The sequence below is a fragment of the Pavona decussata genome, unplaced genomic scaffold (assembly GCF_977016875.1).
Source record: "Pavona decussata unplaced genomic scaffold, jaPavDecu1.1 SCAFFOLD_83, whole genome shotgun sequence".
In the NCBI taxonomy this organism is placed as follows: domain Eukaryota; kingdom Metazoa; phylum Cnidaria; class Anthozoa; order Scleractinia; family Agariciidae; genus Pavona; species Pavona decussata.
This window is the reverse complement of record NW_028145501.1, coordinates 843,001-870,641: the sequence shown is the minus strand read 5'-3', so window position 1 is coordinate 870,641 and position 27,641 is coordinate 843,001. Positions and strand designations below refer to the sequence as shown.

General features: G+C 39.3%; 1 protein-coding gene and 1 long non-coding RNA gene across 4 annotated transcripts; both read left to right on the top strand.

The window, feature by feature from the left end:
- The first annotated feature begins 532 nt into the window (after positions 1–532).
- LOC146475729 (uncharacterized) lies at positions 533–27,299 on the top strand. 2 transcript variants are annotated; one of them, XR_014865814.1, is made up of 3 exons: positions 533–580; positions 23,603–23,697; positions 25,836–27,299. It is a non-coding gene; the product is annotated as an uncharacterized LOC146475729 (long non-coding RNA). The 2 variants fall into 2 exon arrangements; XR_014865815.1 differs by lacking the exon at positions 533–580 and adding an exon at positions 23,291–23,500.
- On the top strand, positions 12,800–19,740 carry LOC146475730 (serum amyloid P-component-like). Of its 2 annotated transcripts, XM_085115435.1 has the most exons (6): positions 12,800–14,269; positions 15,049–15,171; positions 15,967–16,181; positions 16,339–16,372; positions 16,679–16,916; positions 18,541–19,740. In XM_085115435.1, exons 1-6 carry the CDS (start codon positions 14,113–14,115, stop codon positions 18,926–18,928), a joined length of 1,155 nt encoding a protein of 384 aa, XP_084971561.1. In that variant the 5' UTR covers positions 12,800–14,112; the 3' UTR covers positions 18,929–19,740. The 2 variants fall into 2 exon arrangements, with proteins under 2 accessions (XP_084971561.1, XP_084971560.1); XM_085115434.1 differs by having other exon boundaries at positions 14,131–15,171.
- Positions 27,300–27,641: the final 342 nt, after the last annotated feature.

Genomic DNA, 27,641 nt, shown 5'->3' with positions numbered 1-27,641 from the left:
CTCAGGTTGTTGAAACATCAGTCAGTGTCTCCTCAAACCAGTCCTTCTCGATCTCAGGATTACACTCATCTAGATGATCATAATTCAGTTACCTAGATACTTAAAGAAGATTGATTGTTTTGCTCGCGTTTTCCATTTTGTAGGTCAAAGTCTCTCTAGATCTGGTCATGCCATCTCTACCCACCAAGTGACTTCCTTGCTTCCTTCCATCCTCACGCATTATGTATCCAACATCCAATATGTTTGTCATAAACTATCAGTACATTTCAACTTCACTGACTGTATGTGCGAGATAAACGATGTTTCAGGGAAGATGTCCTCATAACATGATTAGAGCGACAGAATTTAACCATTACGAAGACACGGTTGCAGCTTGATGTGGATTTAGTAATTTCACTAGCCGTAACCAATTTATTTGATTGGACAAATGCCTTTTACTTCCGGAGCAACATTCGCGGTTTTGCCCCTCGCGCGATCAACGCGCGAGTTACGTTTCATTACCCATGAATCTTTGTAAGCTTGGAACTTGTGTGTTCGGCCATCTTGCGGCAGGAAGCGTTGAACATGTGACAGAAGGTAGGTCAGTAAACTTTACAACTGCGCTTTTAGGTTCCCTCTGTTGGGAATGTTTTTGTACTTTTGCATATATAGATAAACTGAAAACACCTAGTTTGCCTTTCAGTGCTGATTAGAGAGCTGAAAGCTAGGAGAACGCGGTTTGCAGCACCGGCCAGACACTTAGGCAAGGCTAACGGGTAAGCTTAACCTTTCTGCTTTGAACTGTCATGTGGTTAATTGTTTCCGTAATAAGTATGTATAAAACTAAGGCTCGCAAGACGAAGGGACATTTACTTCAATTTTAGGGGCTGCGTACGTAATGGAACGTTCTTTAATCGAACTTAATCAAATGGAGTCCATGGCTTGACTTCGATTGGGTTTGGTAATCGAATAAAAATTTGCTTTTGGACAATATGCTTTCGTTTCCTCACTAAAATGCTCCACCTGAATGCTCCATTTTTAAACTAAAATGCTTCGTCTCGCTCACACTGAACAAAGTCACGAAAATGCTCGGATATAAATGATCATTAAACAGAGACCTTTTAAGCGGGATGCCCTGAGGGCATACGGGGTCAAGTTTTCGGTCGGGTAATTTTTTTCATTTTTTTTTTCTTCATCGTAGTCACAAATGTGCATATTAATTAATTTATTAAACCTGGATGAAACTCTGCTCTCTTCAAGAAGGGATTTCATTTTTTTATTATCTTCAACAAAAACCTCCCAATCAGAATCATTGTTGGTGCATATATCATGAGGCCAGGGAGGGGACTGACTCATCCCTACCTGTGTGATGTCACATACAGTGTAGCCATGATCTGGAACCTAGAAAGAAAAGGCTTTCTATCAAAATGGTGGGCACATAAAAGAATTTAAGACTCTAATATGCCATTTTTAGAAAGAAAACAAACCTTTGTGCAGCAGTATATAGAAAGACTAACTTCTATTGTAGTGTACTTGACAGTTAAAATGGTGGAAATTGGAGAGTTCGCAGCAAAGAAATTATGCTATAACTGACAGATTGAATAATTCAATGTGAAGAGGAAACTAGAGGTCATAGCTTAACCCAGGGCAGAGGGGGCAGCTGCCCCTGCCAGAAAAATTTTGTTTTTCTTGTCTAACATTGTGTTTGAGTTTGCTGAGCTATTCCTTGTAGCCATATTGGTATGAAATCACAACAAAATTGATAATTGACTGAAAGAATATTCCTTTCAACAAGAAAATTGTCAAAATGAGTAAAACTGAAATGAGTAACTGAACACGCAAGCGGATTCCATTCGCGCGAAACTCTTTACCTGAATGCTTTCATGCTAATTTATTTTCTCACTTTCAATACCTATAAATATGCCTTTCCGTTATGTCCATTTTACTCAGTTGACAATGATGATATGAAGTCGTCGAAACGTCATGCTGTTTTACTATCGTTAATATTCTTGTTGAAATGTTTCTCTAAATCGTTTTTTATCAGAAGAATATTCCTTCAATATAAATTCCAAATAAATAATTCTGGAAAATCTTTCGATTAAATTAAAAACAATGCATCAAAAAAAATATCATTTAAAAGTCTTCAAACAGTTTAATCTCGGTTAGTTTCACATATAAGTCAAATCTAGCTCTTTCAATACAATTTCAGATGTGGATTGTGGGCTCATGTTATATGTACTTCATGGTCCTTTGCTTGGTTTTCAGAAACAACAATCACGATTAACTTTGAATCACGATTAACTTTGACCCTCTTAAAGGGGAAGTATCACGCAAGTCAGCAGAAACAAAGAATTAATTGTCAAGATTCTTACAAATTATCACCTCAGTGCAATAAAATTGTTGATTAGTGCTTCTGGCCAGAGACAGAATAGGCCGGTGTGGATTGAAACTTGAAAAATGTTAGGCTAATGTTTTTCTTGTTCTCGCATTTTTGTTTCCAAAATGCACTAGAACAGATCACAAGTTGTTCCTTTCAAGAATTGAGCTGATCTTTCCGCTCACCATTCTAGAATTTCTGTGGCTAATCACAACAGATGTATAATCACAATCAGCCAATCAGAACTCGAAGCAAATACATGTAACCTGCGACAAGCGCGGGAAAACGCGTGCGACCAAGCACGATTGGTTTTGGTTTGGCTTCCCATTGGTTGAGAAAATGGCGCGAACTTTGCCAACCAATCAAAGAGTCTAGTAAAGCAACCCAAAGCAAATGCGATATTACTTTCGACTCTCAATTGAAAACCGCTCCATTCGTTATATCCAATTTTCAAACGCGTTACAAACGTGTTTTGCACGTGTTTTAAACGCGTTTCAAACGCATTTTGAATGCGTTTTACACGCGTTTCAAACGCGTTTTCTACGCGTTTTGAACGCTTTTTGAACGCGTTGAAAACGCGTTTTTAGGCGTTTTGATCGCGTTTCAAACGTGTTACAAACGCGTTTTCTACGCGTTTTGAACGCTTTTTGAACGCGTTGAAAACGCGTTTTTAGGCGTTTTGATCGCGTTTCAAACGTGTTACAAATGCGTTTTGTACCCGTTTTGTACGCGTTTTGAACGCGTTTGAAACCTTTTTTTTACGCGTTTCAAACTCTTTTCAAACGCGTTTTGAACACGTTTCGAACGCGTTTTAAACGCGTTTCAAGCGCGATTTTACGCTTCAAACGCGTTTTGGACGCGAACAAAACTCGTTACACGCACGCGTTTGTAAGGCGTTCAAAGCCTGTATCAAACACGTTTTGAGGTTTTTGAACGCGTTTCAGACGTGTTTTTTACGTTCAAAAGGCGTTACACACGCGCGTTTGTAACGCATTCAAAACGTGTTTCAAATGCGTTTCTTACGCGTTTTAAGCGCGTTTCAAACTCGTTTTTAAGGCGTTTGAAACCAGTTATGAACGCGTTTTTTATACGTTTCAAACGTGTTACAAACATGTTCAAAACGTTCTTCAAACACGTATTACATAGAGCGTTCACAACGCGTTTAAAATACCGCCGTTTAAATGCGTCCATACTCGTCCGGATACATACGAATATATACGAGTTACATACGAGTAGCATACGAGTAAACATCGGCAACTGTTATCGCCCGATTAACAAGGCCTTCGCTGAACTGTCATGCATTGAGATTATATTTTTTCCTCAGCGAGCGACCAACACAAGAAAAACAACACTTTATTTACTTTTGGCTTAAAAAGAATAAGGTAACTCTTGAATAGTACAGGGACCACTTGTACAAACAGCAGCAAAGTGTAGCCGGATCTTTGTGTAGATCAGGATCAGCAATGTTGAATAAAACATAAAATTAAATGCAAGGCTGATCGGACAGCTAAAATAATTTTATTGCCCAATATTTCGGTTAGACAATACTAACCTTCTTTAGGGGCGGCAAAAAGCTAAGTAAAAATTGGAAATAAACGGTTACAATATTTAAAGACGATACAAATGAAAAGTTGAGATGTGATTGGTTGATAAATAAAGAAAGCTGAAACGTGTACAGTAGACAGATTAAGTTTCATCGCGTCTGTTCATTCCATAGAACTCATTAACTCCAACAGAGACGGTATTCGGAAAGCTAGGGAAGCATTTCTAATTGCCAAGGGCAAGCCTCTTGAACCCCATGGAATGAACAGACGCGATGAAACTTAATCTGTCTCCTGTACACGTTTCAGCTTTCTTTATTTATCAACCAATCACATCTCAACTTTTCATTTGTATCGTCTTTAAATATTGTAACCGTTTATTTCCAATTTTTACTTAGCTTTTTGCCGCCCCTGAAGAAGGTTAGTATTGTCTGAACCGAAATATTGGGCAATAAAATTATTTTAGCTTTCCGATCAGCCTTACATACATACATACATACATACATATACTTTATTTATCCTCGAATTTATAGAGTAGCTTTAAATAGCTAATATCTTCGAGAAAATAAATATTAGAAAGAAAGAGCATTTAATTTTACGTTAAAAAGAATACACTGACATGAAATAGTACTTGAATAAATGAAAGGTGCAGGCTTCCTAAAATAACTAACAGATTTGGAGAAGTAGAAATTAGATTTACATAAAAATAATTTAAATTAGAATTTCGGAAACACTCACAGTACACCCACACTACATAACACGCAAGGCAGAGTGATACCTAACAAAATGGATATAACGAATAAAATTAAGGAAAAAGAATAAATTAAGGAAATACAAAAGCAAAAGGAAAAAATATAAACAAAAAATCACTTAACGATTCTGTGACAGAGCACAATTTTTGCAAATTATCATCAATTATGAAAAAGAGATTTTAATTTAGAGAATATGCCAACGTTACAATACAAATGTAATTGCAAGACCGTGAAATTGCACGAAAGGAACAACTCGTGGTCTGTCTTAGACGAAAATCGGAGAGCACGAAAAAAATTAAGGTTTTTTAATTATAAGTTGAAATCCATTCCGTTTGAGTCCATCCATCTCTCCAGAGACATACATTGCAGTTTTAATACACTGAACTGAACTGATAACTTATTACAACATTGTAAGAAAGACAAGAAAAGTAATAAAAGGAATTTCCAAATACGTTGTAAAACCAACCAGTGGTCGGTTGTTTTTTCAAAGTTGAATTCCATTTCGGCTCAGTTTTTAGTTTCCACGGCCAGAGACAATAATTACAATTTTAGTACACTGAAGTGAAAATTAATAACAAAACCAGGCCATTGTTTCTGTTAATATAGTTATGGAAAACCTTTTCGGATTTTAAAATTGAAATGAAACTCGCGTAACACTTCTCGTTTTACTCATCGTCGAAGAAAATGCTACATTACTACCTACATTTATTTGTAATTGTAGCGTGCACTGCGAGTATGAAGAGATTACATTTTGTTTCTGGGGTTTAATCTTAGTAATCAGCTTGAACAAAGCGTAAAGATAACGAAATTAAGTTCATAGAAATTCGTGTTCGTAGTACCAGCCCCCGGGGTGGGGGGGTGGGGGGGTACTCCCAAAAAAATGGATAGGGGTGTGCGGCCCGCTTCCCAAAACCCTTACCCTATTTATGACCAAAATCTGCGATTTTCCCTACCCTATTTATGACCTGACCAAAAATTTGATATCCTATTTATGACCTGATAGTGTCTGGTCAACTTCCGTTCAAAAACCCCTGGAGTCCAGCGCGTGACTGGAGCGCAAGACAAGCCGTGGCACGTACACAGTTGCTGTAAACATCATGACGAAGAAGTAGCTTTTAAAAAAAAAAAAAACGAATTCAAGACTAGAGTGCAAAAATTGATACCCTATTTATTACCAAAATGGCGGTAAAATAGCTAAAATCGAAACCCAATTTATGACCATACCCTTTGGCGCCGCACATACCTATATAGCCCATATAAGGGAATACCCCTCCCCCCCTCCCGGGGTACCAGCCCCAATATACATTTTCAGATTTTCTCATTAGGTGTCAAAGCAATCTTCATTTTAGATATTGGGAGAATTTGTATTTTACGAGGCAGTTTGGGACAGTTCTGGCTCCTAGATTCTTGTAACGTGCATACTTCAGCCGGCAGAATAAAGACATTTAAATTAGAAATTAAAAGTTGATAAACAGACGGACTGTAATGTAAACGTTCTTATGAGTGGAAATTGTTTGGCATTTATAATTAATAACTTCTGGTGGGATTTAAGTGTCGGGCATATTAGAGATAACTTTAAGGTGCTGAACAAGCCAAGAAGCAATTTAATTAACGTGTATACCATACCTCACTACATCGAATCAGTTGCTGTTGAGTGGTAAGTGATTACCCCCTTTAAATATATAGACATTATAGCGAATATCGGGAGTAGATGTATCATTGGTTGTAACGGCTAGATAAAGGAGGTTGTAGCTTCGTCCAAGCCTATAATATCAAAAATAATTTTATTAGTTTCACATGAAGTTTTCGCCTTTACAACAACGACATTTCACGACAAGAAACCGCTCAAAATTTTCTCGTTATAAGCTAAAGACCAGCAAACTATGTTCTATTTTTCCCCGGCTATATCTGAAAATTTCGTGATCCCGAAAACATCGTGAAAAACACGAAAGTGGCATGTAGTGAAATTAGGTCTTTGCCAATGGGTCGCATTATAAATTAAGGAATAAATTGCAGTAAAATATATCGAGCACATGTCCTTTTTGACATGACTCCTCTTGACGTCGTTAACTCACTGTCAGGGTCGTAACATGGTATATGGGCTCAGGGCTCAAAGCCCAAAATATGACTGGGATCAGGGCTCAGAGGAAAGGGCTCAGGGCTCAGAAGAATGGGATCAGGGATCACAAGGCTTTAGAGCTCGAATCAGGGATCAGAATTGTCACACCATGAACACACGGTAAAAAAAATCTCTTATCACAATATTTTTCCGCGTAATAAGGTTTCTGTCCATAGAATTTCCTGGCCGACGTACATTTCCTATTCTTGCTTCCGGCTGGGGGCAATTCCTGTCATGCGAGTTGTTTGACAAAAACATGGTATCGTATTCTTAATTTATTCAATTGTTGAGCGCACTTTCCTCGCCTTGTTACGCAACTCTGCCTACGGCTCTCTGGGCTCTTCTCAACGCGCTGTGTACATATCCTGGCATATCTTTTTTTGCGAGAAATGGGTAAGAATAAAAAAGGAGAAAAAGAAGTCGCGGGACAGAGAAAGGTACGTAAGTACATCTTTGACTGGTTTGACTTTGTACTTACTCCTGGCAAGTCTTCAAGCATAACAATACAGGACAATAGACAAACTGATTCATTAAAAGCGGAATTTACTTGATTTACTGATAGGAGGAGGAGCACCACGGATTGGGCACTATGATAACGACAGCCGTAAGGTTGTGCAGACATGCAAACATTGTCTTTTAAATGGGACTCAATGTGTGGTTTCCTGTGAAGAATGTAAAGAAGAAGGAATTGTGTGCGACGAATGTGAACAAGTTGGGCATACAAGTATAAAGCCGATGGAACGCAAGTGCGCTCGTTGTCAGGTTGGCAAGTTGGAGTGTTATCGATTACAAGAGTTGTCATGGTTGTCTGACTCAGAAGCCTCCCAGAGAAGCCATATGTCTAGTATCGCAAATGAAGACACCAGAGTTCCTGTTCCAGACCCTCCGCACGTTCTCAAGCTAGTAAGGAGTGGGCTCTTCAACTATTGGGTTCTACATGGAAACTATCTATTTAATCTGAAGCTCCTGCGTTCCGCCAGGGAGGATTCCAACGAGGCTATTTCTAAGCCAAAATCACAGTCACTTCCCCGCAGCTGTATACGCAACAAAGATCAAATGAACATGGCGACTGCTGTAGGCCTTTTTAAAGAGAACCTGTTAAATGTTTTGCCAGATGACCCATTAGTTTGCACCCTTGTTCCAGAACAGGACAGATTTTGGCGGCAAAACCCAGCTAAGAGCATCTTAAAATTTCCCACTGCAGTTGCATTTTCTTCAAAACACAGCATCCTGATCATTACAGATAAAGCAAAATCAACGGTGTACATGGCGAATGTGCACAACCCGGTGTTCATCATTCCGATTGCAGGTCCAGATGTTGGAATTTCCATTCCAACTGGCTTGGCTATCAGGGACAACTACGTGATCGTTGTGAACTCTGGCGCAGAGACAAGCTTTAAAGTTGTTGACAATTTTAAAGAAGAGTAGAGCGTTGCTACAGATTGAGTCGGATAATGGTGACGAAATTGGAGATGAAGAAGGCAGTATCAGGACAGCGAGAGTTAAGATTTACGACATCCAGCTTTGGTCAAGAGCGTAGAATTTAAACATTGGCAAGATTATTTCATTAACGTGTGAACCAAATGGTGACAGAGAGCAAATGACTGCTAACACTACTTTGTTTGGATTGTCTTGCAATAAATCCATTTACAAGTTTTGCGACTTTGGTACAGATCGATCGCGCAAACGATTCAAGATGAGAGCGGAGAATTACTATGCCTTTGGCGGCGGAAAACAACCGTTATGCATATACCAGGGTCTTGATGGAATTTACGTCAGTCTCCACAACAAGGGCATCCGATGCATACCGCAACTCAACCAGTCCCAGGTCCGAGTCATTGATGTCTTTGAGAAAGCACCATCCTTAATACTAGGTATGACGAAAACCTCCAAAAAGCTCAGTAGTATTCTCCGATGCATCTGACCACGCTCTTAATTATTTCGCTGATAACAAAGTGACAGTAACATTGGGTGAATCAGAAGGTTTTCGAGATGGTTACTCACCTTGCTTCAACTCTCCATTACACATCACGTCATTTCAAGAACATCTTCGTTTGCGACGTGAACTTGCAACAAGGCCCTGCGTTTGGTGTCGAGTATGAGTGTTTACAAGCAATTTGGCAGGCAGCTCTCAGCCTTTATAGACCTTATCCAACTAGATGAAGATTTTGCCTACCAGGGAGCAGGGCCGACACTGGACGAAGGAATTGCGACACTGAAAGACCTTGCCACCACAATGAACACTATAGAACGAGCAGCTTACTTTCGCACAGGGAAGCGATGCTCCCAGGGCCCAGATCTGGCACTCACGAAACCTTGCAGAGATTCCTTTTCGATGCTTCTGAAGTCGTTCAAGAAAGTAAGGAAGATTCTTGATGACTTTGACCACTTAAAAGAAGGGCTTTTGTTTTCTTCCTTCACCACCTTAGATTTGGAGCAATTTTTTAGTGGAATGAGAACACCCGCTCGCCCAACCCCCGACATGAACGACTACACATCGCGGAGGCCCAGCTGCATTTTAGAATCTATAGAGAGGCTATACCAATCCTCGTTCATCTTTTATACCGGTCCTCAAAGCCATTATAGACAGAGAAAGCTGGGTCTAAAGGCACCGGAATAGATTCGAAAGTCCCACGGCAAGGGTAACGAGGATGTGGACGAAGAAAAGAGCGCGGAAGAAAAGGAGAGACAAAGGAAGGCATTGCAGGGCTTTGCGAAGGAATTTGGACGGGGTGTACGACAACAAAGAACAAGAGGGAAGACCAAAGAAAGACCTGGTACACTTCCACTTGCCCTGAGTTTGTTCAGAAGGAATGTGTCGGCACATGGAGAAATCGATCTACTGAAAGAGGTTCAAGGGAGTGAAGGACAATCTACAGCTCATGACGCCGTCGAGGAATACGAGATTATCTTTTCAAAAGGCGATGTAGTTGTTCTTAAGCACAACTACAAGAGGTATATTATTCCTTTCTTCCTTGCATTTCTTTCAGAAGATCTCCACCATAACGGTGATGCATTCCTGGAAGATTGCATGAGTTTGAGATGGCTGGAACAGTCAGATGAAGATCCCCTTGTATACAAGACTGGGCAGCAGGACGACAGAAATTCACCGGAGTGTATCATCGAGAAAGTTGAGATATAAAAGATGGAAACAACTTCTGTTTGAGCCACCATGAAGAACAACGCCTAGTTGCATTGCTCCAGGGGTCAGTTGAATCAGATGATTCATCGGAGTCAAGTGGTGATGAGGCCAGGGGAGCAAGGTCAGGTGGACAACTTTTTCAGAGCCCATTAGATTTGAAGCTGGAAGGAGTAGGTCTGGAAGACCTACAACCAGATATGTCCTTTGGCAATCTAGTTATTAAATCAGGAAAAGCCAATGGCGGGCTTGATACAGAAAAGCTGTTGAGCTGTAGAACCTGTGGCCTGCGCCATTTCATTTTTCTACTTTATGTAAAGCAGGTGGCTTGCTATTGGTAATTGATCTAAACCCCAACAACATCAACAGGGATGGCGGAAAAGAAATTCCAAAAGTTGGTTGCCCTTAACCAAGAAACACAGCAGTAGGAGATCCGTAAGACAACGGACCAGTGAGGCAACAGCTCAAACAAAATGCACCAATCCCAGCAGTTAAGAACCGATCAACCAGAACCGAGCTTGGAGTCATATAAGTTCAAAGTGTTGCAATTCCTGATAAACACTCGCAGTACGCAGTTGAAACGTCGAGATCTACATCATTAAGTGACTACATCGTGAGACAAACGATTACACTTTTTCGATAGTACATTACTGTAGACCACTAACGCCTGTCAGCCAGAAGGAGAAAAAAGATCTCAATGTCAAAAGGTATGACCGCTGCCTGTAGATTCAACGGCCCACGTGAAATATTTGGTTGCAAGAGACTGGACATTTATTAACTGGACAATTTATCCGAGCAAGTAGATATTCGTACGGTACAGGAATTGGAAAGCTAGAGGAAGACCTTCGTTCAGAAGTTCCTTACAGTGCTGTTAATTCCACTGGGGACCAACCTGTTTGGCTAAAATTATACTGATTTATTCGAATTTCGATTCTTATGCTTTCTTCTGATTGGCTTAAAAACCTGCCTTGCTCGTATGATCATGAGCAACGCTAATAATAAACCTTAGTAAATACTCTTGATGAACGTTACATATAAAAAGGTCAAGTTTCCGCAGCAAGATCTTTCAAGACGTGTGATACGTAAAGGGAAGTGGCCTACTTTTAAGGTATGGATTAACCATAATGCACAGAGGTCAACTCATCTATATTTTTAAAGCTATGATAGAACTTACAACTTCAACTAAGACTTAGAGTTAGTGTTTTTCTCATCAGCCCATTTGAACGTGTTCTTTATTTTATATATGGACATAAACCAAGTTTTCTGAGTTGAAATTGTGTAAAAAATGGATGGGATCAATTTTTTCATCAGGGTTCAGGGATCAACATTTTGGGGAAAATGGGGCTCAGGGATCAAAATTACGGCAAGAAAATAGGGATCAATGGGTCCCGGATATACCATGTTACGACCCTGTCACTGTACTGCCATCCCTCTTACAAATTAAATTGCCATTGAGAGGGGAAAGGTAAGTACACCCAATGTAAAGATGTATATTCTACTCACACATTTCTCATGGTAATTGTTGGCAGAATATTTTTAATCATCACACAAGACGTATTACCTTTGGCGGCCGCTTCCTTTATTTTCATAGCGGTAACGATATTTTAAGGATAAATTACATGTTGGTCGCTATATGAGCTTAAAAGGTAAAATATTTAGGAGCTTTAAGGTCCCTTTGCGCACGATAAGTAAGGGTTATTGGCCTGGAACGAGGGGATATACATGTGATATATTCCCCTCGTGGCGTGTCCAAGGGCGTAGCCCGAGGGCACGCCACGAGGGGAATATATCACATATCCCCGAGGGACAGGTCAATAACATGCCTATTTTTTCGGTTGGTGAGGTTTCCTAATAGAAACAAGGACCTCAAAAAATTAAATGCTTATTTTATACCAGGTGGAAGTCTAATACATAACATTTTATAATGGCAGTAGTAGGCAGTGAGATTTCGGCCGTAAAGACGTTTTTCTCAACTGTTTTCTGAACTTTGGATTATTCACACAACAATTTGTATAAACAATTGCTTTTGTCTGCTGGTATGCGTGGTAAACATGTTTGTCACTCTTGCATAATCACTGCATTCAGGAAACTACACGTGGTTGAGCGGCTGCTGTTAAATTTTGGAAATAGTGTGCAGTCGGCTATCGTTCCGTGTGGAAACAACGATGAGCGATTGTTAAGATGGAGTCTTTTTAACCGAAAACTTCTTACACTGTCTTTGATGAACGGATTAGTGGTCGTATTCCTGCAAATGTAAAGAAAGCTACCAATGGGACAGTACGAGTATGGAATGAGTGGTCACCGATGAAAGAACCTCCCTTCCAACTAGTAGTCGACAAGAAGATAAGTTTGAGTTTGTTGTTGCGCCTGTTATTGAATTAGTAGTAGTAGTAGTAGTAGTAGTAGTAGTAGTAGTAGTAGTAGTATGAGAAAAAGTTATGTTGTTCGTTTTTTCTTTAATATTCTCAAACTCATTAATTATTCATGCAGTCAAAAGCCAATAAATGACCTCCATTTCGGTCAGGTGGATGAATCTTGATACCCCAATGAAACACCAGATGAAACACCACCAGGTTTTCATCTGAGATGAAACATGTTTTTCATCTGAGATCAAACATTTGCATTTTAATGAGATTAATTTCTTATTGTTTCATTTGAGAAGACATGTCAAAAACTCGGGCTTCGTGCTTTATCACGGGTTCCAAATACCTCGAAACAGATGAAAGCACTCGGCCTGCGGCCTCGTGCTTTCATCTGTTTCTCGGTATTTGGAACCCGTGATAAAGCACTCGCCCTCGTTTTTGACATATTACATAAACGATTAAGAACTCGTTGAAATGTATATGGCAAGGGGGGGAATATATATTTCCCCCCCCCTCTCGTCATAATCCCCTCGCCTCAGCTATTGTTTTCAGCCCCGCCCTCCCCTTTTACAACCAAAGCCGCACCCAGCTTTTCAGACAGTTGGTAATTGACAGGGGCTATTGAATATATTCAACCGAAAAGAACAAAGGAAACCGAGCCAACTGAAAAATAAGTAGGTGAAATTTTCACCTCGTCAACATACCTTTCTGGAACACACCCTTCGGCTTCCAGATAATCAGTTGGTCAAAGTGTGTGTTTTGTGAATCCCAATCCATACGGGAGACGCCCAGATCGTTAATATATTTTATATCTGTCAAACATACAAAAACGTTTGGGTGACAGGAATTGGATAGCATGGGGAACGCTTGAGGTCTCCTATCCTCTCACGCAGTAGGATTTATCGTGCAATAAATTAAAAAAGCACAGAGTATCCAATACAAAAACAGATATTACGGACAACAGAAATAGCTGTGAAAACAAAAATTATCAATTTTGGCTCATGTCATTGAATGCAAGCAACAGCTACGTTAAAATTTTGAAGGTTTCAATTTCACGATCCACTGACGTAAATATAAACAAAATAATGCGCGGAAATTATTACTGTGAAATAAAATCCAAAGTTAAACAAAGTCATCGTGGTACATCACAGCAGTTTAAGTGGAACTGTAGCTGAACAACTCGTTGTGGACATGTTGCATTTATGTCCATCAGTAACACATTCAACAGAAGTTGAACTGTTGAAACTTAGTTTGGCCTTTCGTAAAAAACATGGACTCTTTTAAACTTCCAAGTTGCTTCCTGTTTCAAACCAGTACGTTGTAAATTCAAACTGTGGCCCTCTAAATTTATAATACAATTTGCCTTTTATTTGCGAAAGTCTGGGTTGCATACAGTGAATAATTCGTTTCACAGTTGGATGTGAAAATGTGATGTTTTTTAATCTCTCCTTTTCTCTCTTTCTCTTGAAGTGAAAAGATTCTGTTCAATGGGTCGCATTGGAGCAATCTTCATCTTGGTCGTTGTGACCCTAGCGACTGTATACCCAATTTATGACCATACCCTTTGGCGCCGCACATACCTATATAGCCCATATAAGGGAATACCCCTCCCCCCGCCCCCGGGGTACCAGCCCCAATATACATTTTCAGATTTTCTCATTAGGTGTCAGAGCAATCTTTATTTTAGATATTGGGAGAATTTGTCTTTTACGAGGCAGTTTGGGACAGCTCTGGCTCCTAGATTCTTGTAACGTGCATACTAAAAATCAGCCGGCAGAATAAAGACATTTAAATTAGAAATAAAAAGTTGATAAACAGACGGACTGTAATGTAAACGTTCTTATGAGTGGAAATTGTTTGGCATTTATAATTAATAACTTCTGGTGGGATTTAAGTGTCAGGCAAATTGGAGATAACTTTAAGGTGCTGAACAAGCCAAGAAGCAATTTAACTACTTGTATATCATACCTCACTACATCGAATCAGTTGCTGTTGAGTGGTAAGTGATTACCCCCTTTAAATATATAGACATTATAGCGAATATCGGGAGTAGATGTATCATTGGTTGTAATAGCCTGCGTGGCAGGCGCTAGAAAGGGGAAGGGAGAGGGGAAAATTGGGCGCGCGAGAAACGCGTAACGGCTAGATAAAGGAGGTTGTAGCTTCGTCCAAGCCTATAATATCAAAAATAATTTTATTAGTTTCACATGAAGTTTTCGCCTTTACAACAACGACATTTCACGACAAGAAACCACTCAAAACTTTCTCGTTATAAGCTAAAGACCAGCAAACTATGTTCTATTTTTTCCCGGCTATATCTGAAAATTTCGGGATCCCAAAAACATGGTGAAAAACACGAAAGTGGCATGTAGTGAAATTAGGTCTTTGCCAATGGGTCGCACTGATTACATTGTAAATTAAGGAAAAAATATGCAGTAAAATATATTGAGCACATGTCCTTTTTTTACATGACTCCTCTTGACGTCGTTAATTCACTGTACTGCCATCCCTCTTACAAATTAAATTGTCATTGAGAGAGGAAAGATAAGTACACCCAATGTAAAGATGTATATTCTACTCACACATTTCTCATGGTAATTGTTGGCAGAATATTTTTAATCATCATGCGTTGTAAATTCAAACTGTGGCCCTCAAATTTATTATACAATTTGCCTTTTATTTGCGAAAGTCTGGGTTGCATGCAGTTAATAATTCGTTTCACAGTTGGATATGAAAATGTGATGTTTTTTAATCTCTCCTTTTGGCTTGCTCTTCTAGTGAAAAGATTCTGTTCAATGGGTCGCATTGGAGCAATCTTCATCTTGATCGTTGTGACCCTAGCGACGGCAAGCAGTAAACAAGCATCTTGTTCAAAACCATCGTCGTTTGTTGCCACTGAAGGTAAAAATGAAGCCTTTCTGGTAACAAATAAGAGACTTCGTCTGGTGCACCTGCCGTTGCCACGCATACATTTCAATTTCTCAAGACGCCATACGCACAACACCTTACTCGCAAATTAATAGCTTCAAATATAACCAACCAGAATGAAATGTAAGCCTTAGATAAAGTTTGCTTTAGATAATCTTCGGATTACGTAGTTTGGAAATCATCAAGACATCTTCGGGCATCTTCGGCAAAGTTCGGAAATCCTGGTTTAACGAAGACGACAGTGTCACGAATATGACTCCGGACAACTTAGTACTGAACCTAAATATCAACAATGGTTTTTGAGGCTTAATTTTTGTAGATTAAATTAGGAAAAATAGAGGCTCGTTCTTATTGGTTCAGCTAAAATCGTTCAATAAAAATCAAAAAATGCTCTTTTTTTGAGAGGATAATGGTCTAGAAGTGAAGAAGACGACAGAATATATCGGTATCTCTATTAATTTGCATCAGAAGATAGCGATTGAGGAAGAGACTCATCGAACTGAGAAGATGATTGATTTGTTAGAAGATTTTCTGACTTCCAATTAACATCTGGACGTCGTTGACCAATCAGGTCAATAACCAGAGACATTTATACCATCTACTGACGATCCACAATTGACTCAACTCTGATGATGACTTTTGCTCAGGTTGTTGAAAAGTCAGCCAATCTCATCTCAAACAGTCCTTCAGAGAACTACTCACTCATCTGGATCATCATAATTTACTTACTTATAGAAGATTGATTTGTTCACGTTTTCCTTTTTGTAGGTCAAAGACTCTCTGGTCATTTGATCTCCACCCACCAAGTGACTTCCTTGCCAGATTGTCACGCATTATGTATCGATCATCCAAGATGTTTGTCATACAACTATCAGTACATGTCAACTTCACTGACACGCATGTGCGAGATAAACGATGCAACAGGGGAGAACTGTCCGCACGACATGATTAGAGCAACAGGATTTAAACATTACGAAGACACGGTATGTTCATACAGCTTGATGTTGATTTAGAAAAATACTACTTTCTACCATTTTAAGGCACGAAGCTAAGCAGTTGACTCTTAACTTAGTAATTGCTTTATATTTTTACCGGCTTTTTTACTGATAATGGTTAATGTAGTTTTTTCCTTATGTTTAGGATAAAACTTCCGGTAAAAGTTGCCCGCCAAAAGGTTAGTTTTTATTCTTTGTGCCACGACCCTTTGGACCTATTCGGTCTTACAGTTCATACGTCTGCCAAACTGTCTTCATTTCAGTCAGTATGTTGGTATATCAAATTTGTCGCTCTACCTCCATCCGTTTTCTGCCTGCCTGGCTGCCTGTGTTTCATTCAGCTTGTCTGTTCAACTACTGCCATGTTGTATTGTACAACCGATTTTACCAGCAGACTCCAGAAATTGCAGACTCGTGCAGCGGACATAATTATAATTACATTTGATCTTTTGTTCTAACCTTTAAAACTGTGGTTTCTTTTTCAGGTTCTGATAATTCAAATTTCCAGCTTTCTTTTCCCTCAAAAACAGTCCGTGACTACATCAGAATTGATCTGCTGAGTTCTGTTTCCTCGTTGACCGCTTTTACTCTCTGCCTGTGGATAAAAGTTGGTGATAAATCGTCCGACGGAACGCTGTTTAGTTACTCAGTTCCCAATAAAGACAACGAAATTTTGATGATCGACTACTCAAGCTTGAAGTTTTATGTTAACGGCATATATAGGTATTTAACAAAACCTACTAATTGCGTCTCCCCTTTCAAAAACAAAATAAAACGAAACCGGATAAACAGATAGTCAAGTGAGCCACACAAAAAAAAAAAAAGAAAAGAAAAAGAAAAAACAAACAAAACGTTTCAAGGTGGTGCCAAAACTGGTCGTCTCGAGTAGTATACGGAATGAGGGTTCTACGTCGGGTGGATCAGGGTGGAACAAATAGGTCAGTAGAGCATAACTAGTGGCTAAGGGACCGTGAGAAAAGAGATTACGCAAAATCTTGAGTCTCTGAACGCCACAAAAACACATTCCAATTTACGGTATGATTGGCTTGAGTGGTTCGTATGGAGTTTCTAAAACATCGGCGAAGCCTTTGTAGCTCGCTTTCAACCTATATTTTTACCAACTGCGAGGAAATAAGGTCAATTATATTAGTACCTATAAAGTAAACAACGGCTGATTATGTGGGTTCGCATGTACCATATCATACTAGACAAGTTTGGACAAGCCTTCCAGATCTATTAATTCCTACAATGACGTTACTTTTTTTTGCTCTACTGACCTATTTATAGCTATGACGTCACCTTGAGGGTTGATCGTTCCACCCTGATCCACCCGACGTAGACCTCACTGTCTCGTAAAACAATTTCTGAGCAGGAACTGAAAAGTTGTGATTCACCTATTTTTCGACAGAAATAAAATTATTTTGAGTTAATCATAATCTGACATAAATTTGTTTTAGGCATATGGTCTCTTCCTAGTTAGCACAAATACTGCCCTCTTTATCAAGAGTCGCACTAATCTCGTACCCAGATCTCAGTCGGTTCGGGAATGTCGCCTGGGAGATCTGGGTACGAGATTAGAGTCGCAACGTACATGTCTCTATAGTAACTCGCACGTTCAGTTAAAAACAGTGCCAAGAAAATACAAGTTTGATGTTAGGTGTCATGAAAAAATGAGACTAAAGGATTAAGAAATAGGTAATTTAAATCAGTAGTTTAGGAAGGGGACCCACTCATCTCTGCCTGTGTGACGTCAAAGCAAATCATCATTTGAAAGGTTGTTTTCGTTCAATGGCGGCCACATGTATGAATTTAAGACTCTGATCTGCCGTTTTCAGAAAGAAAACAAATCTTTTTCAAGCGGTAAATCGAAATAATAACTTCTAAGTAGTACTCGACAGTTTAAACGGTGAAAATTGGGAGAGTTCACAGCGAAGAAACTACGCTTTCACAAACAGATCGAATATTTCAATGCGAAGGAAGCCAGACCAGTTCAGCGGGGTCATGACGTTATCGCAGAGTAATTTCCGGTACAATTCCCAGTAACACAACGATAAAATATCACGCAGTCTCTCTGAATAAAACCATTCAACTATTTCAATTGCGAACGGAGGATAGTTTTTAAAAATCTGCGAAGCATACAATGGGGAATAAATGGGGCTACATTAAGCATTCCGTGTAAATGCCATTGGGGGCATCTTGTTAATAATAATTTACATTTATATATTTATATTTTCACGCTTGTAAACTTTCCTGACAGTTCTTTAAAATCAGTTCGTGTCCGAATTCTCCTTTAAAGTTCCATATTTCATCATTATATAGTGATCACTTTTATTTCTGAATCTCTCAGGCAAATAAACAGAGCAGTCAACAATGACTATTGGCGCCACATCTGCGCAACGTGGGAGAACACCGCCGGCTCCTGGAACTTCTACATCGATGGCGCAGTAGTGGTCAATGGTGAAGACTTCGAGACAGGTCACGTGATCAAAAGTAACGGAATTGCGATCCTTGGTCAGGATCAAGATACTTATGGAGGTGGATTCCATCAGTATCAGAGCTTCAAAGGTGAAATGTATGGCGTGAGCATGTGGAACAAAGTGTTGTCGAGCTCGGAAATTTTGCAGTTGTCGAAAAATTGCTCTAATGGCGTCGGCAATTATTTGAGGTGGAATGATTTCGGGACGGGCTTACATGGGAACGTGAACATTGTGACTCCGACCACTTGCTCGCCATGAAAAGGGTGTCAGTGGGATTAACAACTGACTTTGTGTGAATTAAGAATCACTTACTTAATTATTTAAGGTGGCCGAACACAGTTTTCCAGTATACAGGTGTTAGTAAACATTATTTCAAAAACTACGTACTTCTGAGTACCCGAAATTAGCATGGTGCAAGATTACCTAAGAAGAAATAAATTTTGATACTTCTTGTTGAGCAAGGTCCCGTTTTCATGGCAACGCAGCAAGCTATTAACCGTCCACAAATAATGGTTTTCCTTGATTTTTTAGAAAATCACTCGTTAGATTTTTTGCATTTTTTCCCGAACAACCACAAAATACTGACATAGTGACGCTGTTTTCTTGTAATTGTAAAAGAGAGATCTCCTGTAAATGTTGGTTTTACACTTTAATGTTTTTTGAAGTTACCCTCTGTTAGATTTTGGTTTTTGTTTGTAGGCGAGTCATGCTTTTAGAAAACTACTGTTTTGTCAAATTTCACGAAATTCTAACTAGCGGTTCCTTCGAAAACACTTCATTGCCATTAAAACAACCAGTCACAATTTTTTGGTCAAATGCGCATGCGTGGCTTTTAATTAGGTTTTCTCAGCCGAGATGAAAAACGTGCAAAAGGCTTAGCTCTTCGTAAAGTCACTTTCTTTGTTCGGTGATAAATGAAGAAGGATTCACAAACGAGAAACTGAGTTATTTTAAGAGCAAAACTCATCTTTGTGATCCATTTGGTATAAAATCGAGGGATCGATAGTATTTGCTTACCACAACTCTAGCGCGCGCTTAATAGCATCCCTAACAGAATCTGTAAAGCGCGCGCCGGCGCAAACTGTGTTCGGCCACCTTAATCCGCCCTCGTTTTCTCAGCCGAGATGAAAAACGTGCAAAAGGCTTAGCTCTTCGTAAAGTCACTTTCTTTGTTCGGTGATAAATGAAGAAGGATTCACAAACGAGAAACTGAGTTATTTTAAGAGCAAAACTCATCTTTGTGATCCATTTGGTATAAAATCGAGGGATCGATAGTATTTGCTTACCACAACTCTAGCGCGCGCTTAATAGCATCCCTAACAGAATCTGTAAAGCGCGCGCCGGCGCAAACTGTGTTCGGCCACCTTAATCCGCCCTCAAACTCTCAGATAATTATCAAATGATAGAAAAATGTATTGCAGAGGTCCGCGCGTGTCTGGATGATCCCTCATCAGCTATTGAAAAATGACACGAAGATTGTATTTCTTATAATTGGCTTCCATCAACAGTTATCCAAGGTTACCATCGAGTCAATATTGCTTTTGGTATCTCGGTTTATAAAACCTGTGGAGAGCGTCCGTAATATTGACACAAGGTTCGACAATCAGATGTCAATCAATGCTTATGTTCGCAAAGTTTGTCGTAAAGCGTTCTGTGGCCTATATACTGGTCACACTGTTAAGAAAGTTTCTTCATAGTTTCTGAGGAATCAGCTAAGACTCTTATTCACGCCTTCGTCCCGTCACATCTCGTCTATTGTAATTATCTCCTATGTGATAGCCCTCGGTATCAATACGACCGGTTACAGAAAATGCTCAATACTTCTGCTAGGTTGATATGTATTATCCCATAGTTTGACCATGTAATTCCTTTCCTGGTAAAATTGCACTGACTGACCTGTCAGATTCCGAATTGATTTTGAGATTCTTCTACTTGTTTTTAAATCGTTACAAGGGAAGGTTCCTATGTTTATTACCCGGGTTTATTGGACTCCTTAAACCTAACGTTACTAGAAGCTATACTTTAAAGTCCTGAAAACAAAAGGTGAATCCTTTGCAGACCAAACATTCGCCCATTCAGGGAATTTGTTTAGGAACATGATTACAATGTGCATTCAACCAGCTGATCATAAGCTCGGTAAAACGGAGGATAAGCAGGGGACCTAGTAAGAATCAAAACGGCCCAATGCCCCACTGGGGGCTCAAAGGACTAAGGAGGAGTAAGAATCAAAACAATCTCCAGATACAGAGAAGATAGCAGGCCAATATTCGTAGTCAGGAATATAATCTAAAGCCTCTGAATCGATTGAACACTCAGAATTTTAACTACTTAGTGACATTTCTCACTCAAAATGAGTATTAAAACAGGAGAAACGTGGAGTTTTTGAGTGGAAAAATGATTCCCAACGAAGAAAAAACCTGGTTCTTGGCTGAAGTCATCAATTTGTTAGGACCCAGACCTCTCACAGCGCGGTAGTGAAGGAGAACATCGCGACTTTAAACGTCCGCAGCAGTGTGAGGATTTTATGTATTTTCTTAATTTTTGTTTTAATCATCTCCAATTCAAGTCGTTCACATTTTGTCATAATGCAAAGACAAATTTAGGGCAGTTAGGGGCACTTTAATATGTGAGTTGAAAACCTAGTTAGCACTTTTTTTGTAGTCTTATTTTAATGATTCATTACCACTGCCGTTCAAAAATTAGTTTATTATGAACGAAAATTTATGGTAAATAAACGTTGAAATTTAGGGGTGCACAAATACAGAAAAATTTACCAAATGGTTTAGTGAATTTAAAATCGTTTAGAATGTTAAAAGTCTATCCATAGATATGTACAAAACCAGCGTATATAGCTGATTATTTGCAATGCGGTTGCCTTTTTTTAGGGGTTTCTTTATCTTTTTGCTTAAACATTTTTCTGTTTAACGCTCGTTTCGTTGCCGACTATTGTGATTGAACACTGGTAGCTGTTAATTCGGGCGCGGCCTCGTAATCTGAAGGTCCCAGGGTCCGTCCCCTCTCTGACCACTAACTCAGATTTGTTTCGGGGTAGTACCCTGTTCAACTCCTCGGTCACGCCTTGCAAATAGCCATCTTGTAAGTCTCCCTTCCAGTTAGGATTTTTAAAGAGTTTCTGTTCTGTTTAAAATATTTGTTGAAGGGCTCGTAATTGTAAATTACTTAGTCACTCATGTAAAGGTGATGGTAAATAAACAAAAAACACCCGTTATTTTTAGGTTTCTGTTTATGCATTCAAAAACCTTTTTGGATTCTGAATTGAAATGAAACCCACGTAATACTTCCCCTTCAACATATCGTCGAAAATGACTGCTGCATTACTACCTAAATTTATTTGGGATTCTTAGCGAGCACCGCGAGTAAACAAAAACCCGGGGGAGGGGGCGGGGGCACCCATATAAATGTGACGGTGGTGACCGTCCTATTTTTTAGGCCTTTTAAGGGTTGAAATTCGTGATTTGGTACCCCTAATGGTGCTAAAATCTAAAATGACTTCCGTTAGAGTTATGGTGGTACCTTTTAGGGTATTGAGCTGAAACATATCAGTCAGCTGATTTGGTACCCAGTCTTGGGGGAAAAAATTGTTCAGACTACGCCCACAAAACAGAATTCTGGTACCTTTTAGGGGTTGTTTTCAAAATTTCCGACGATCACCCCGTCACTTTTATATGGGAGTTTCTCCCCGGGGATAAAAGTATTGTATTTTGTTTCTGGGGATTATTTTTTGCGTTCAGCGCGAGCAAAGAGCAAAGATAACGAAATTAAAATGAAAGACATATGATTGGTGTTAGTAGTAACACTGAGCCCCGATATCCAGATTTATATTTTCTCATGAGGTGTCAGAGCAATCTTCATTTTAGATGTTGGGAGAATTTGTATTTTATAAGGCAGTTTGGGACAGTTTTGGCTCCTAGATTCTTGTAACGTGCACACTTCAGCATAATGCTAATTAAATGAGAAATAAGAAGTTACTAAGAAAACTGATTGTTAAACGCTCTAATGAGTCATCGAGTCAAAATTGTTCGGCATTTATAATTAATAAGGTCTGGTGAGGTCTGGTCTGTATATCGTTATCTATATTAATTTGTCTCAAAAAATAGCAAATGAGGGAGACACTCTTTGAAGGAGTTAAATGATTTGTTATAAGATTGTCTGAATACCAATAACATCTTGACTTTGTTGACCAATCAGGTCAATAACCAGACACATTTATACCAACTACTGACGATCCACAATTGACTCAACTGTGATGATGACTTTTGCTCAGGCAATTTCACCTTAAACCGGTCTTTCTCGATCTCAGGATTACACTCACAGGCCTGGATTATCATAATTTACCTACTTATTGAAAATTGATTGTTTTGCTAGCGTTTTCCATTTTGCAGGTCAAAGTCTCTCTCGTCATGCTATCTCTACCCACCAAGTGACTTCCTTGCCGGATTGTCACACATTATGTATCCAACATCCAAGATGTTTGTCATAAACTATCAGTACATGTCAACTTCACTGACACACATGTGCGAGATAAACGATGTTTCAGTAAAGATGTGTCCTCATGACATGATTAGAGCAACAGGATTTAAACATTACGAAGACACGGTTACAGCTTGATGTGGATTTAGTAATTTCACTAGTTAACCAATTTATTTGATTGGACAAAAGCCTTTTACTTCCGGAGCAACATTCGCGGTTTTGCCCCTCGCGCGATCAACGCGCGAGTTACGTGTCATTACCAATGAATCTTTGTAAGCTGGGAACTTGTCAGTTCGGCCATCTTGCGGCAAGAAGGGCTGAACGTGTGACAGAAAGTAGGTCAGTAAACTTTACAACTTCGCTTTTATGTTCCCTCTGTTAGGAATATTTTTGTACTTTTGCATATATAGATAAACTGAAAACACCTAGTTTGCCTTTCAGTGCTGGTTAAAGAGCTGAAAGCTAGGAGAACGCGGTCTGCAGAACTGCAAATCACTGTCTGCAGCGGAGCTTCACAGTACAGGCAAGGCGAACGGGTAAGCTTACTGCTTTGAACTGTCATGTGGTTAATTGTTTCTTTAATAAGTGTGTATTAAACTAAGGCTTGCGAGACGAAGGGACATTTACTTCAATTTTAGACGATTAGTGGCTCGGCACACGCCCGGTGTACGTAATGGAACGTTCTTTAATCGAACTTAATCGATGGCTTTATCGATTGGGTTTGGTAATCGAACAAAAATTGGCTTTTGTTCATTATGCTTTCGTTTCCCCTCTTAAATGCTCCACCTGAACGCTCCATTTTTTAACCTAAAATACTCCGTCTCCCCCACTGAAAAAAGTCACTAAAATAATCGGATATAAATGATCAGTAAATTACAGACTTTTTCAGCGGGATGCCCTGAGGGCAGACGGGGTCAAGTTTTCGGTCGGGTAATTTTTTTCGTCATTTTTTTTTTCCTTCATCGTAGTCACAAATGTGCATATTAATATATTTATTAAACCTGTATGAAACTCTGCTCTCTCCAAGAAGGGATTTATTTTTTTGATTGTCTTCAACAAAAACTGCCCAATCAGAATCCATTATTGGTGCGTATATCATGAGGCCTGGGAGGGGACCGACTCATCCATACCTGTGTGATGTCACATACAGTGTAGCCATGATCTGGGGCCCAGAAAGAAAAGGCTTTCTATCAAAATGGTGGCCACATGCATGGATTTAAGACCCTAATTCACCTGTGTGCCATTTTTAGAAAGAAAACAAACCTTTTTGAAGTGGTAAATAGAAAGAATAACTTCTAAGTAGTACTTGACAGTTTAAACAGTAGAAATTGGAGCGTTCACAGCGAAGAAATTATGCTATAACTGACAGATTGAATAATTCAATGTGAAGAGGAAACTTGAGGTCATAGCTTAACCCATTCAGGGCTGTATAAAGCAGGAGGGGGGAGGGGGGGGGGGGGCAGAGGGGGAAGCTGCCCTTGCCCCTGCCAGGAAAATTTTGTTTTTCTTGTTTAACAGTGTGTTTGAGTTTGCTGAGCTTTTCCTTGTAGCCATATTGGTACGAAATCACAACAAAATCAATTTAATTGACTGGAAAAATATTCCTTCAATGTAAATTCCAAATACCAGTAGATAATTCTGGAAAATCTTTCGATTAAATAAAAACAATGCATCAAAAATACCATTTAAAAGTCTTCAAACAGTTTAATCTCTGTTAGTTTCACAGAGGTCAAACCAAGCTCCTTCAATACAATTCAGATGTGGATTATGGACTCATGTTATTCATACTTCATGGTTTTTTGCTTGGTTTTCAGAAACAGCAATCATGATGAATCACGATAAACTTTGACCCCCTTAAGGGGAAGTATCACGCAAATTTGCTGTCATTTCAAAACCCAAAAATGTTTGTCCGTCAGCAGAAACAAAGAATTAATTGTCAAGATTCTTACAAATTATCACCTCAGTGCAATAAAACTGTTAATTAGTGCCTCTGGCCAGAGACAGAATAGGCCAGTGTGGATTGAAACTTGAAAAATGTTAGGCTTAAATGTTTTCCAAGTTCTCTCATTTTTGTTTCCAAAATGCCCTAGAACAGATCATGAGTTGTTCCTTTCAAGAATTGAGCTGATCTTTCCTCTCGCCATTCTAGAATTATTTGGCCGCTGATTGAAGGTCTTTTTTCATCAAAAGATACCAAAAATCCCATGATACTTCCCCTTTAAGTTCATTCGTCAGGCAGAAGGGCCCTGGGACCCCCCCAAGGCAAAATCCTTGTAAGAACACTGTATAAGCACTGGTTTAGGGTACACTTAACTTTAGATCAGTTTACACTTATGTACGTGTATGGGTCACTAATTCCAGGGTCGGTACATGTGTGCTCTTAACCCCTGGGTTGGCACATTACTAGGGGAGGGGGAGTGAGAGTGGGAGTTCACACTAAACAAAAGGTGAGAGAGGTACAGCTGTAATACCTACCCAGGTGTAGTTATAGACAAACTAGAGGGTACATGTTTACACTGCCCAGTGGTAGGGGATAGTATACAATGTACTTAACCCTGTGGGTATTACCCCAACCCAGGGTTAGTCAACCCTATAGTCTCTATCAGTCATTAATGCCCTTAGATCTGTTGTATTGTTAACTTGTTTAAAACTGTTTTGTTTATTTTTGATGCAGGCATTATCAAGAAATACATTAACAGCAATTTCAGGCAGACGAGGCTGTTGAGGCTAGCTTATGTCCCCAGTGGAATAAAGAGGATCTGGGTCGCATGTATGTGGTACTAATTAAAGGTAGCATACATGTACAAGTTAATTCTTAGTAATAGTTAATGTAATTAATGTACAGAGGTCTACTTGTACAATTCCCTGTACTGTTTAAGCTTTTTTCTGTGTCATTTTATGTCAAAGTCACATTACCAAATGAATGGATTCACATCCATGGACTCAAAAGTGAGCACCACCTTTGTACCATATTAAACAGCACCACAAGAAAGTACTGCTAAGTACATGCAGCTTTCATTTGAAACACAGCATAACAAACAGAAGCAGAGGAAAGTACTGCTCAGTAGCTTTCATACAAATCACAGCATAACAAACAGCACCACAGGAAAGTACTGCTCAGTAGCTTTCATTTGAAACACAGCGTAACAAACAGCACCACAGGAAAGTACTGCTCAGTAACTTCCATACGAATCACAACCTAACAAATAGCGCCTCAGGAAAGTACTGCTAAGTAGCTTTCATTTGAAACACAGCATAACAAACAGCACCACAGGAAAATACTGCTATGTACCTTTCATTTAAATGGTCACACTTTAGGATTTCATCCACATAAAAATAAAGAAAAATAAGAACCACCCTTCACAACACAATGAACAACAACACATCAAAATTCAACTTGGTGGCTTTCCTTTCAGTGGTTGCACTGGATGATAAAATCCACAAACTCAGACGTTACTTCCCACGGTGTAATTAACAGCACTACTGGTCAACATAACATAACATAACATAACATAACATAACATAACATAGCTTTATTTATACTCGAGGACCTGGACCTAGACCAAAAACTACTACTTAGTAGCTTTCATTTAAATGATAACACCTTAGGATTTCATCAACATACACAAAAGTGTGAATGACCTTGTCTAGCTTGGTAAACAGTCTCCCTGGAAATTAGCGCTAAGTAACTTACATTTCAACACTTTAGGATTTCATCCACAGACAAAATAGTGGGAACCACCTTATACAGCAAAATAAAAAGCACCTCAACAAAGTACTGTTTCGTAGCTTTCATTTGAATAGTCACACTTTAGGATTTCATCCACAGACTATAAAATAAGAACCACCCTACACAACACAATAAACACCACATCAAAATTCAACTTGGTAGCTTTCTTTTCAATGATTGCACCGGATGATAAAATGTTACACCAACTTTTCACAGTGCAATTAACAGCACTACAAGAAATTACTGCTCAGTACCTTTCATTTAAATGATCACATATTAGGATTGCATCCACAAACTAAAAGCTGCCACCACCTTGTACAGCAAAATAAAGAGCACTGCAGAAAAGTACTGCTCAGTAGCTTTCATTTCAATGATCACACTTTACGATTTCCTCCACTAACTCAAATTCTAGAAAACAGCACCACAGGAATATAATGCTCAGTAACTTTTATTTGAATAGTCACACTTTACGATTCCGTCCCCTGATTCAAATTCTTGAACAGCATAAGAAACAGCAGCACAGGGAAGTACCGCTCAGTAGCTTTCATTTCAATGATCACACTCTACGATTTGAGCCACTGACTCAAATGCTAGAACCACCTTATACAGCATAATAAACAGCACCACAGGGAAGTATTCCTCAGTAGCTTTCATTAGCATGATCACAATTTACGATTTCGTCCGCTGACTCAAATACTAGAACCACCTTATACAGTACAAGAAACAGCATTCAGGAAAGTACTGCTCAGT

Coding starts and splice junctions, on each gene's coding strand:
- LOC146475730 (XM_085115434.1), top strand. CDS start 14,862: ATGGTAATTGTTGGCAGAATATTTTTAATCATCATGCGTTGTAAATTC. Junction 16,182..16,338: donor TTAAACATTACGAAGACACG/GTATGTTCATAC, acceptor CCTTATGTTTAG/GATAAAACTTCCGGTAAAAG. Junction 16,373..16,678: donor TAAAAGTTGCCCGCCAAAAG/GTTAGTTTTTAT, acceptor TTTCTTTTTCAG/GTTCTGATAATTCAAATTTC.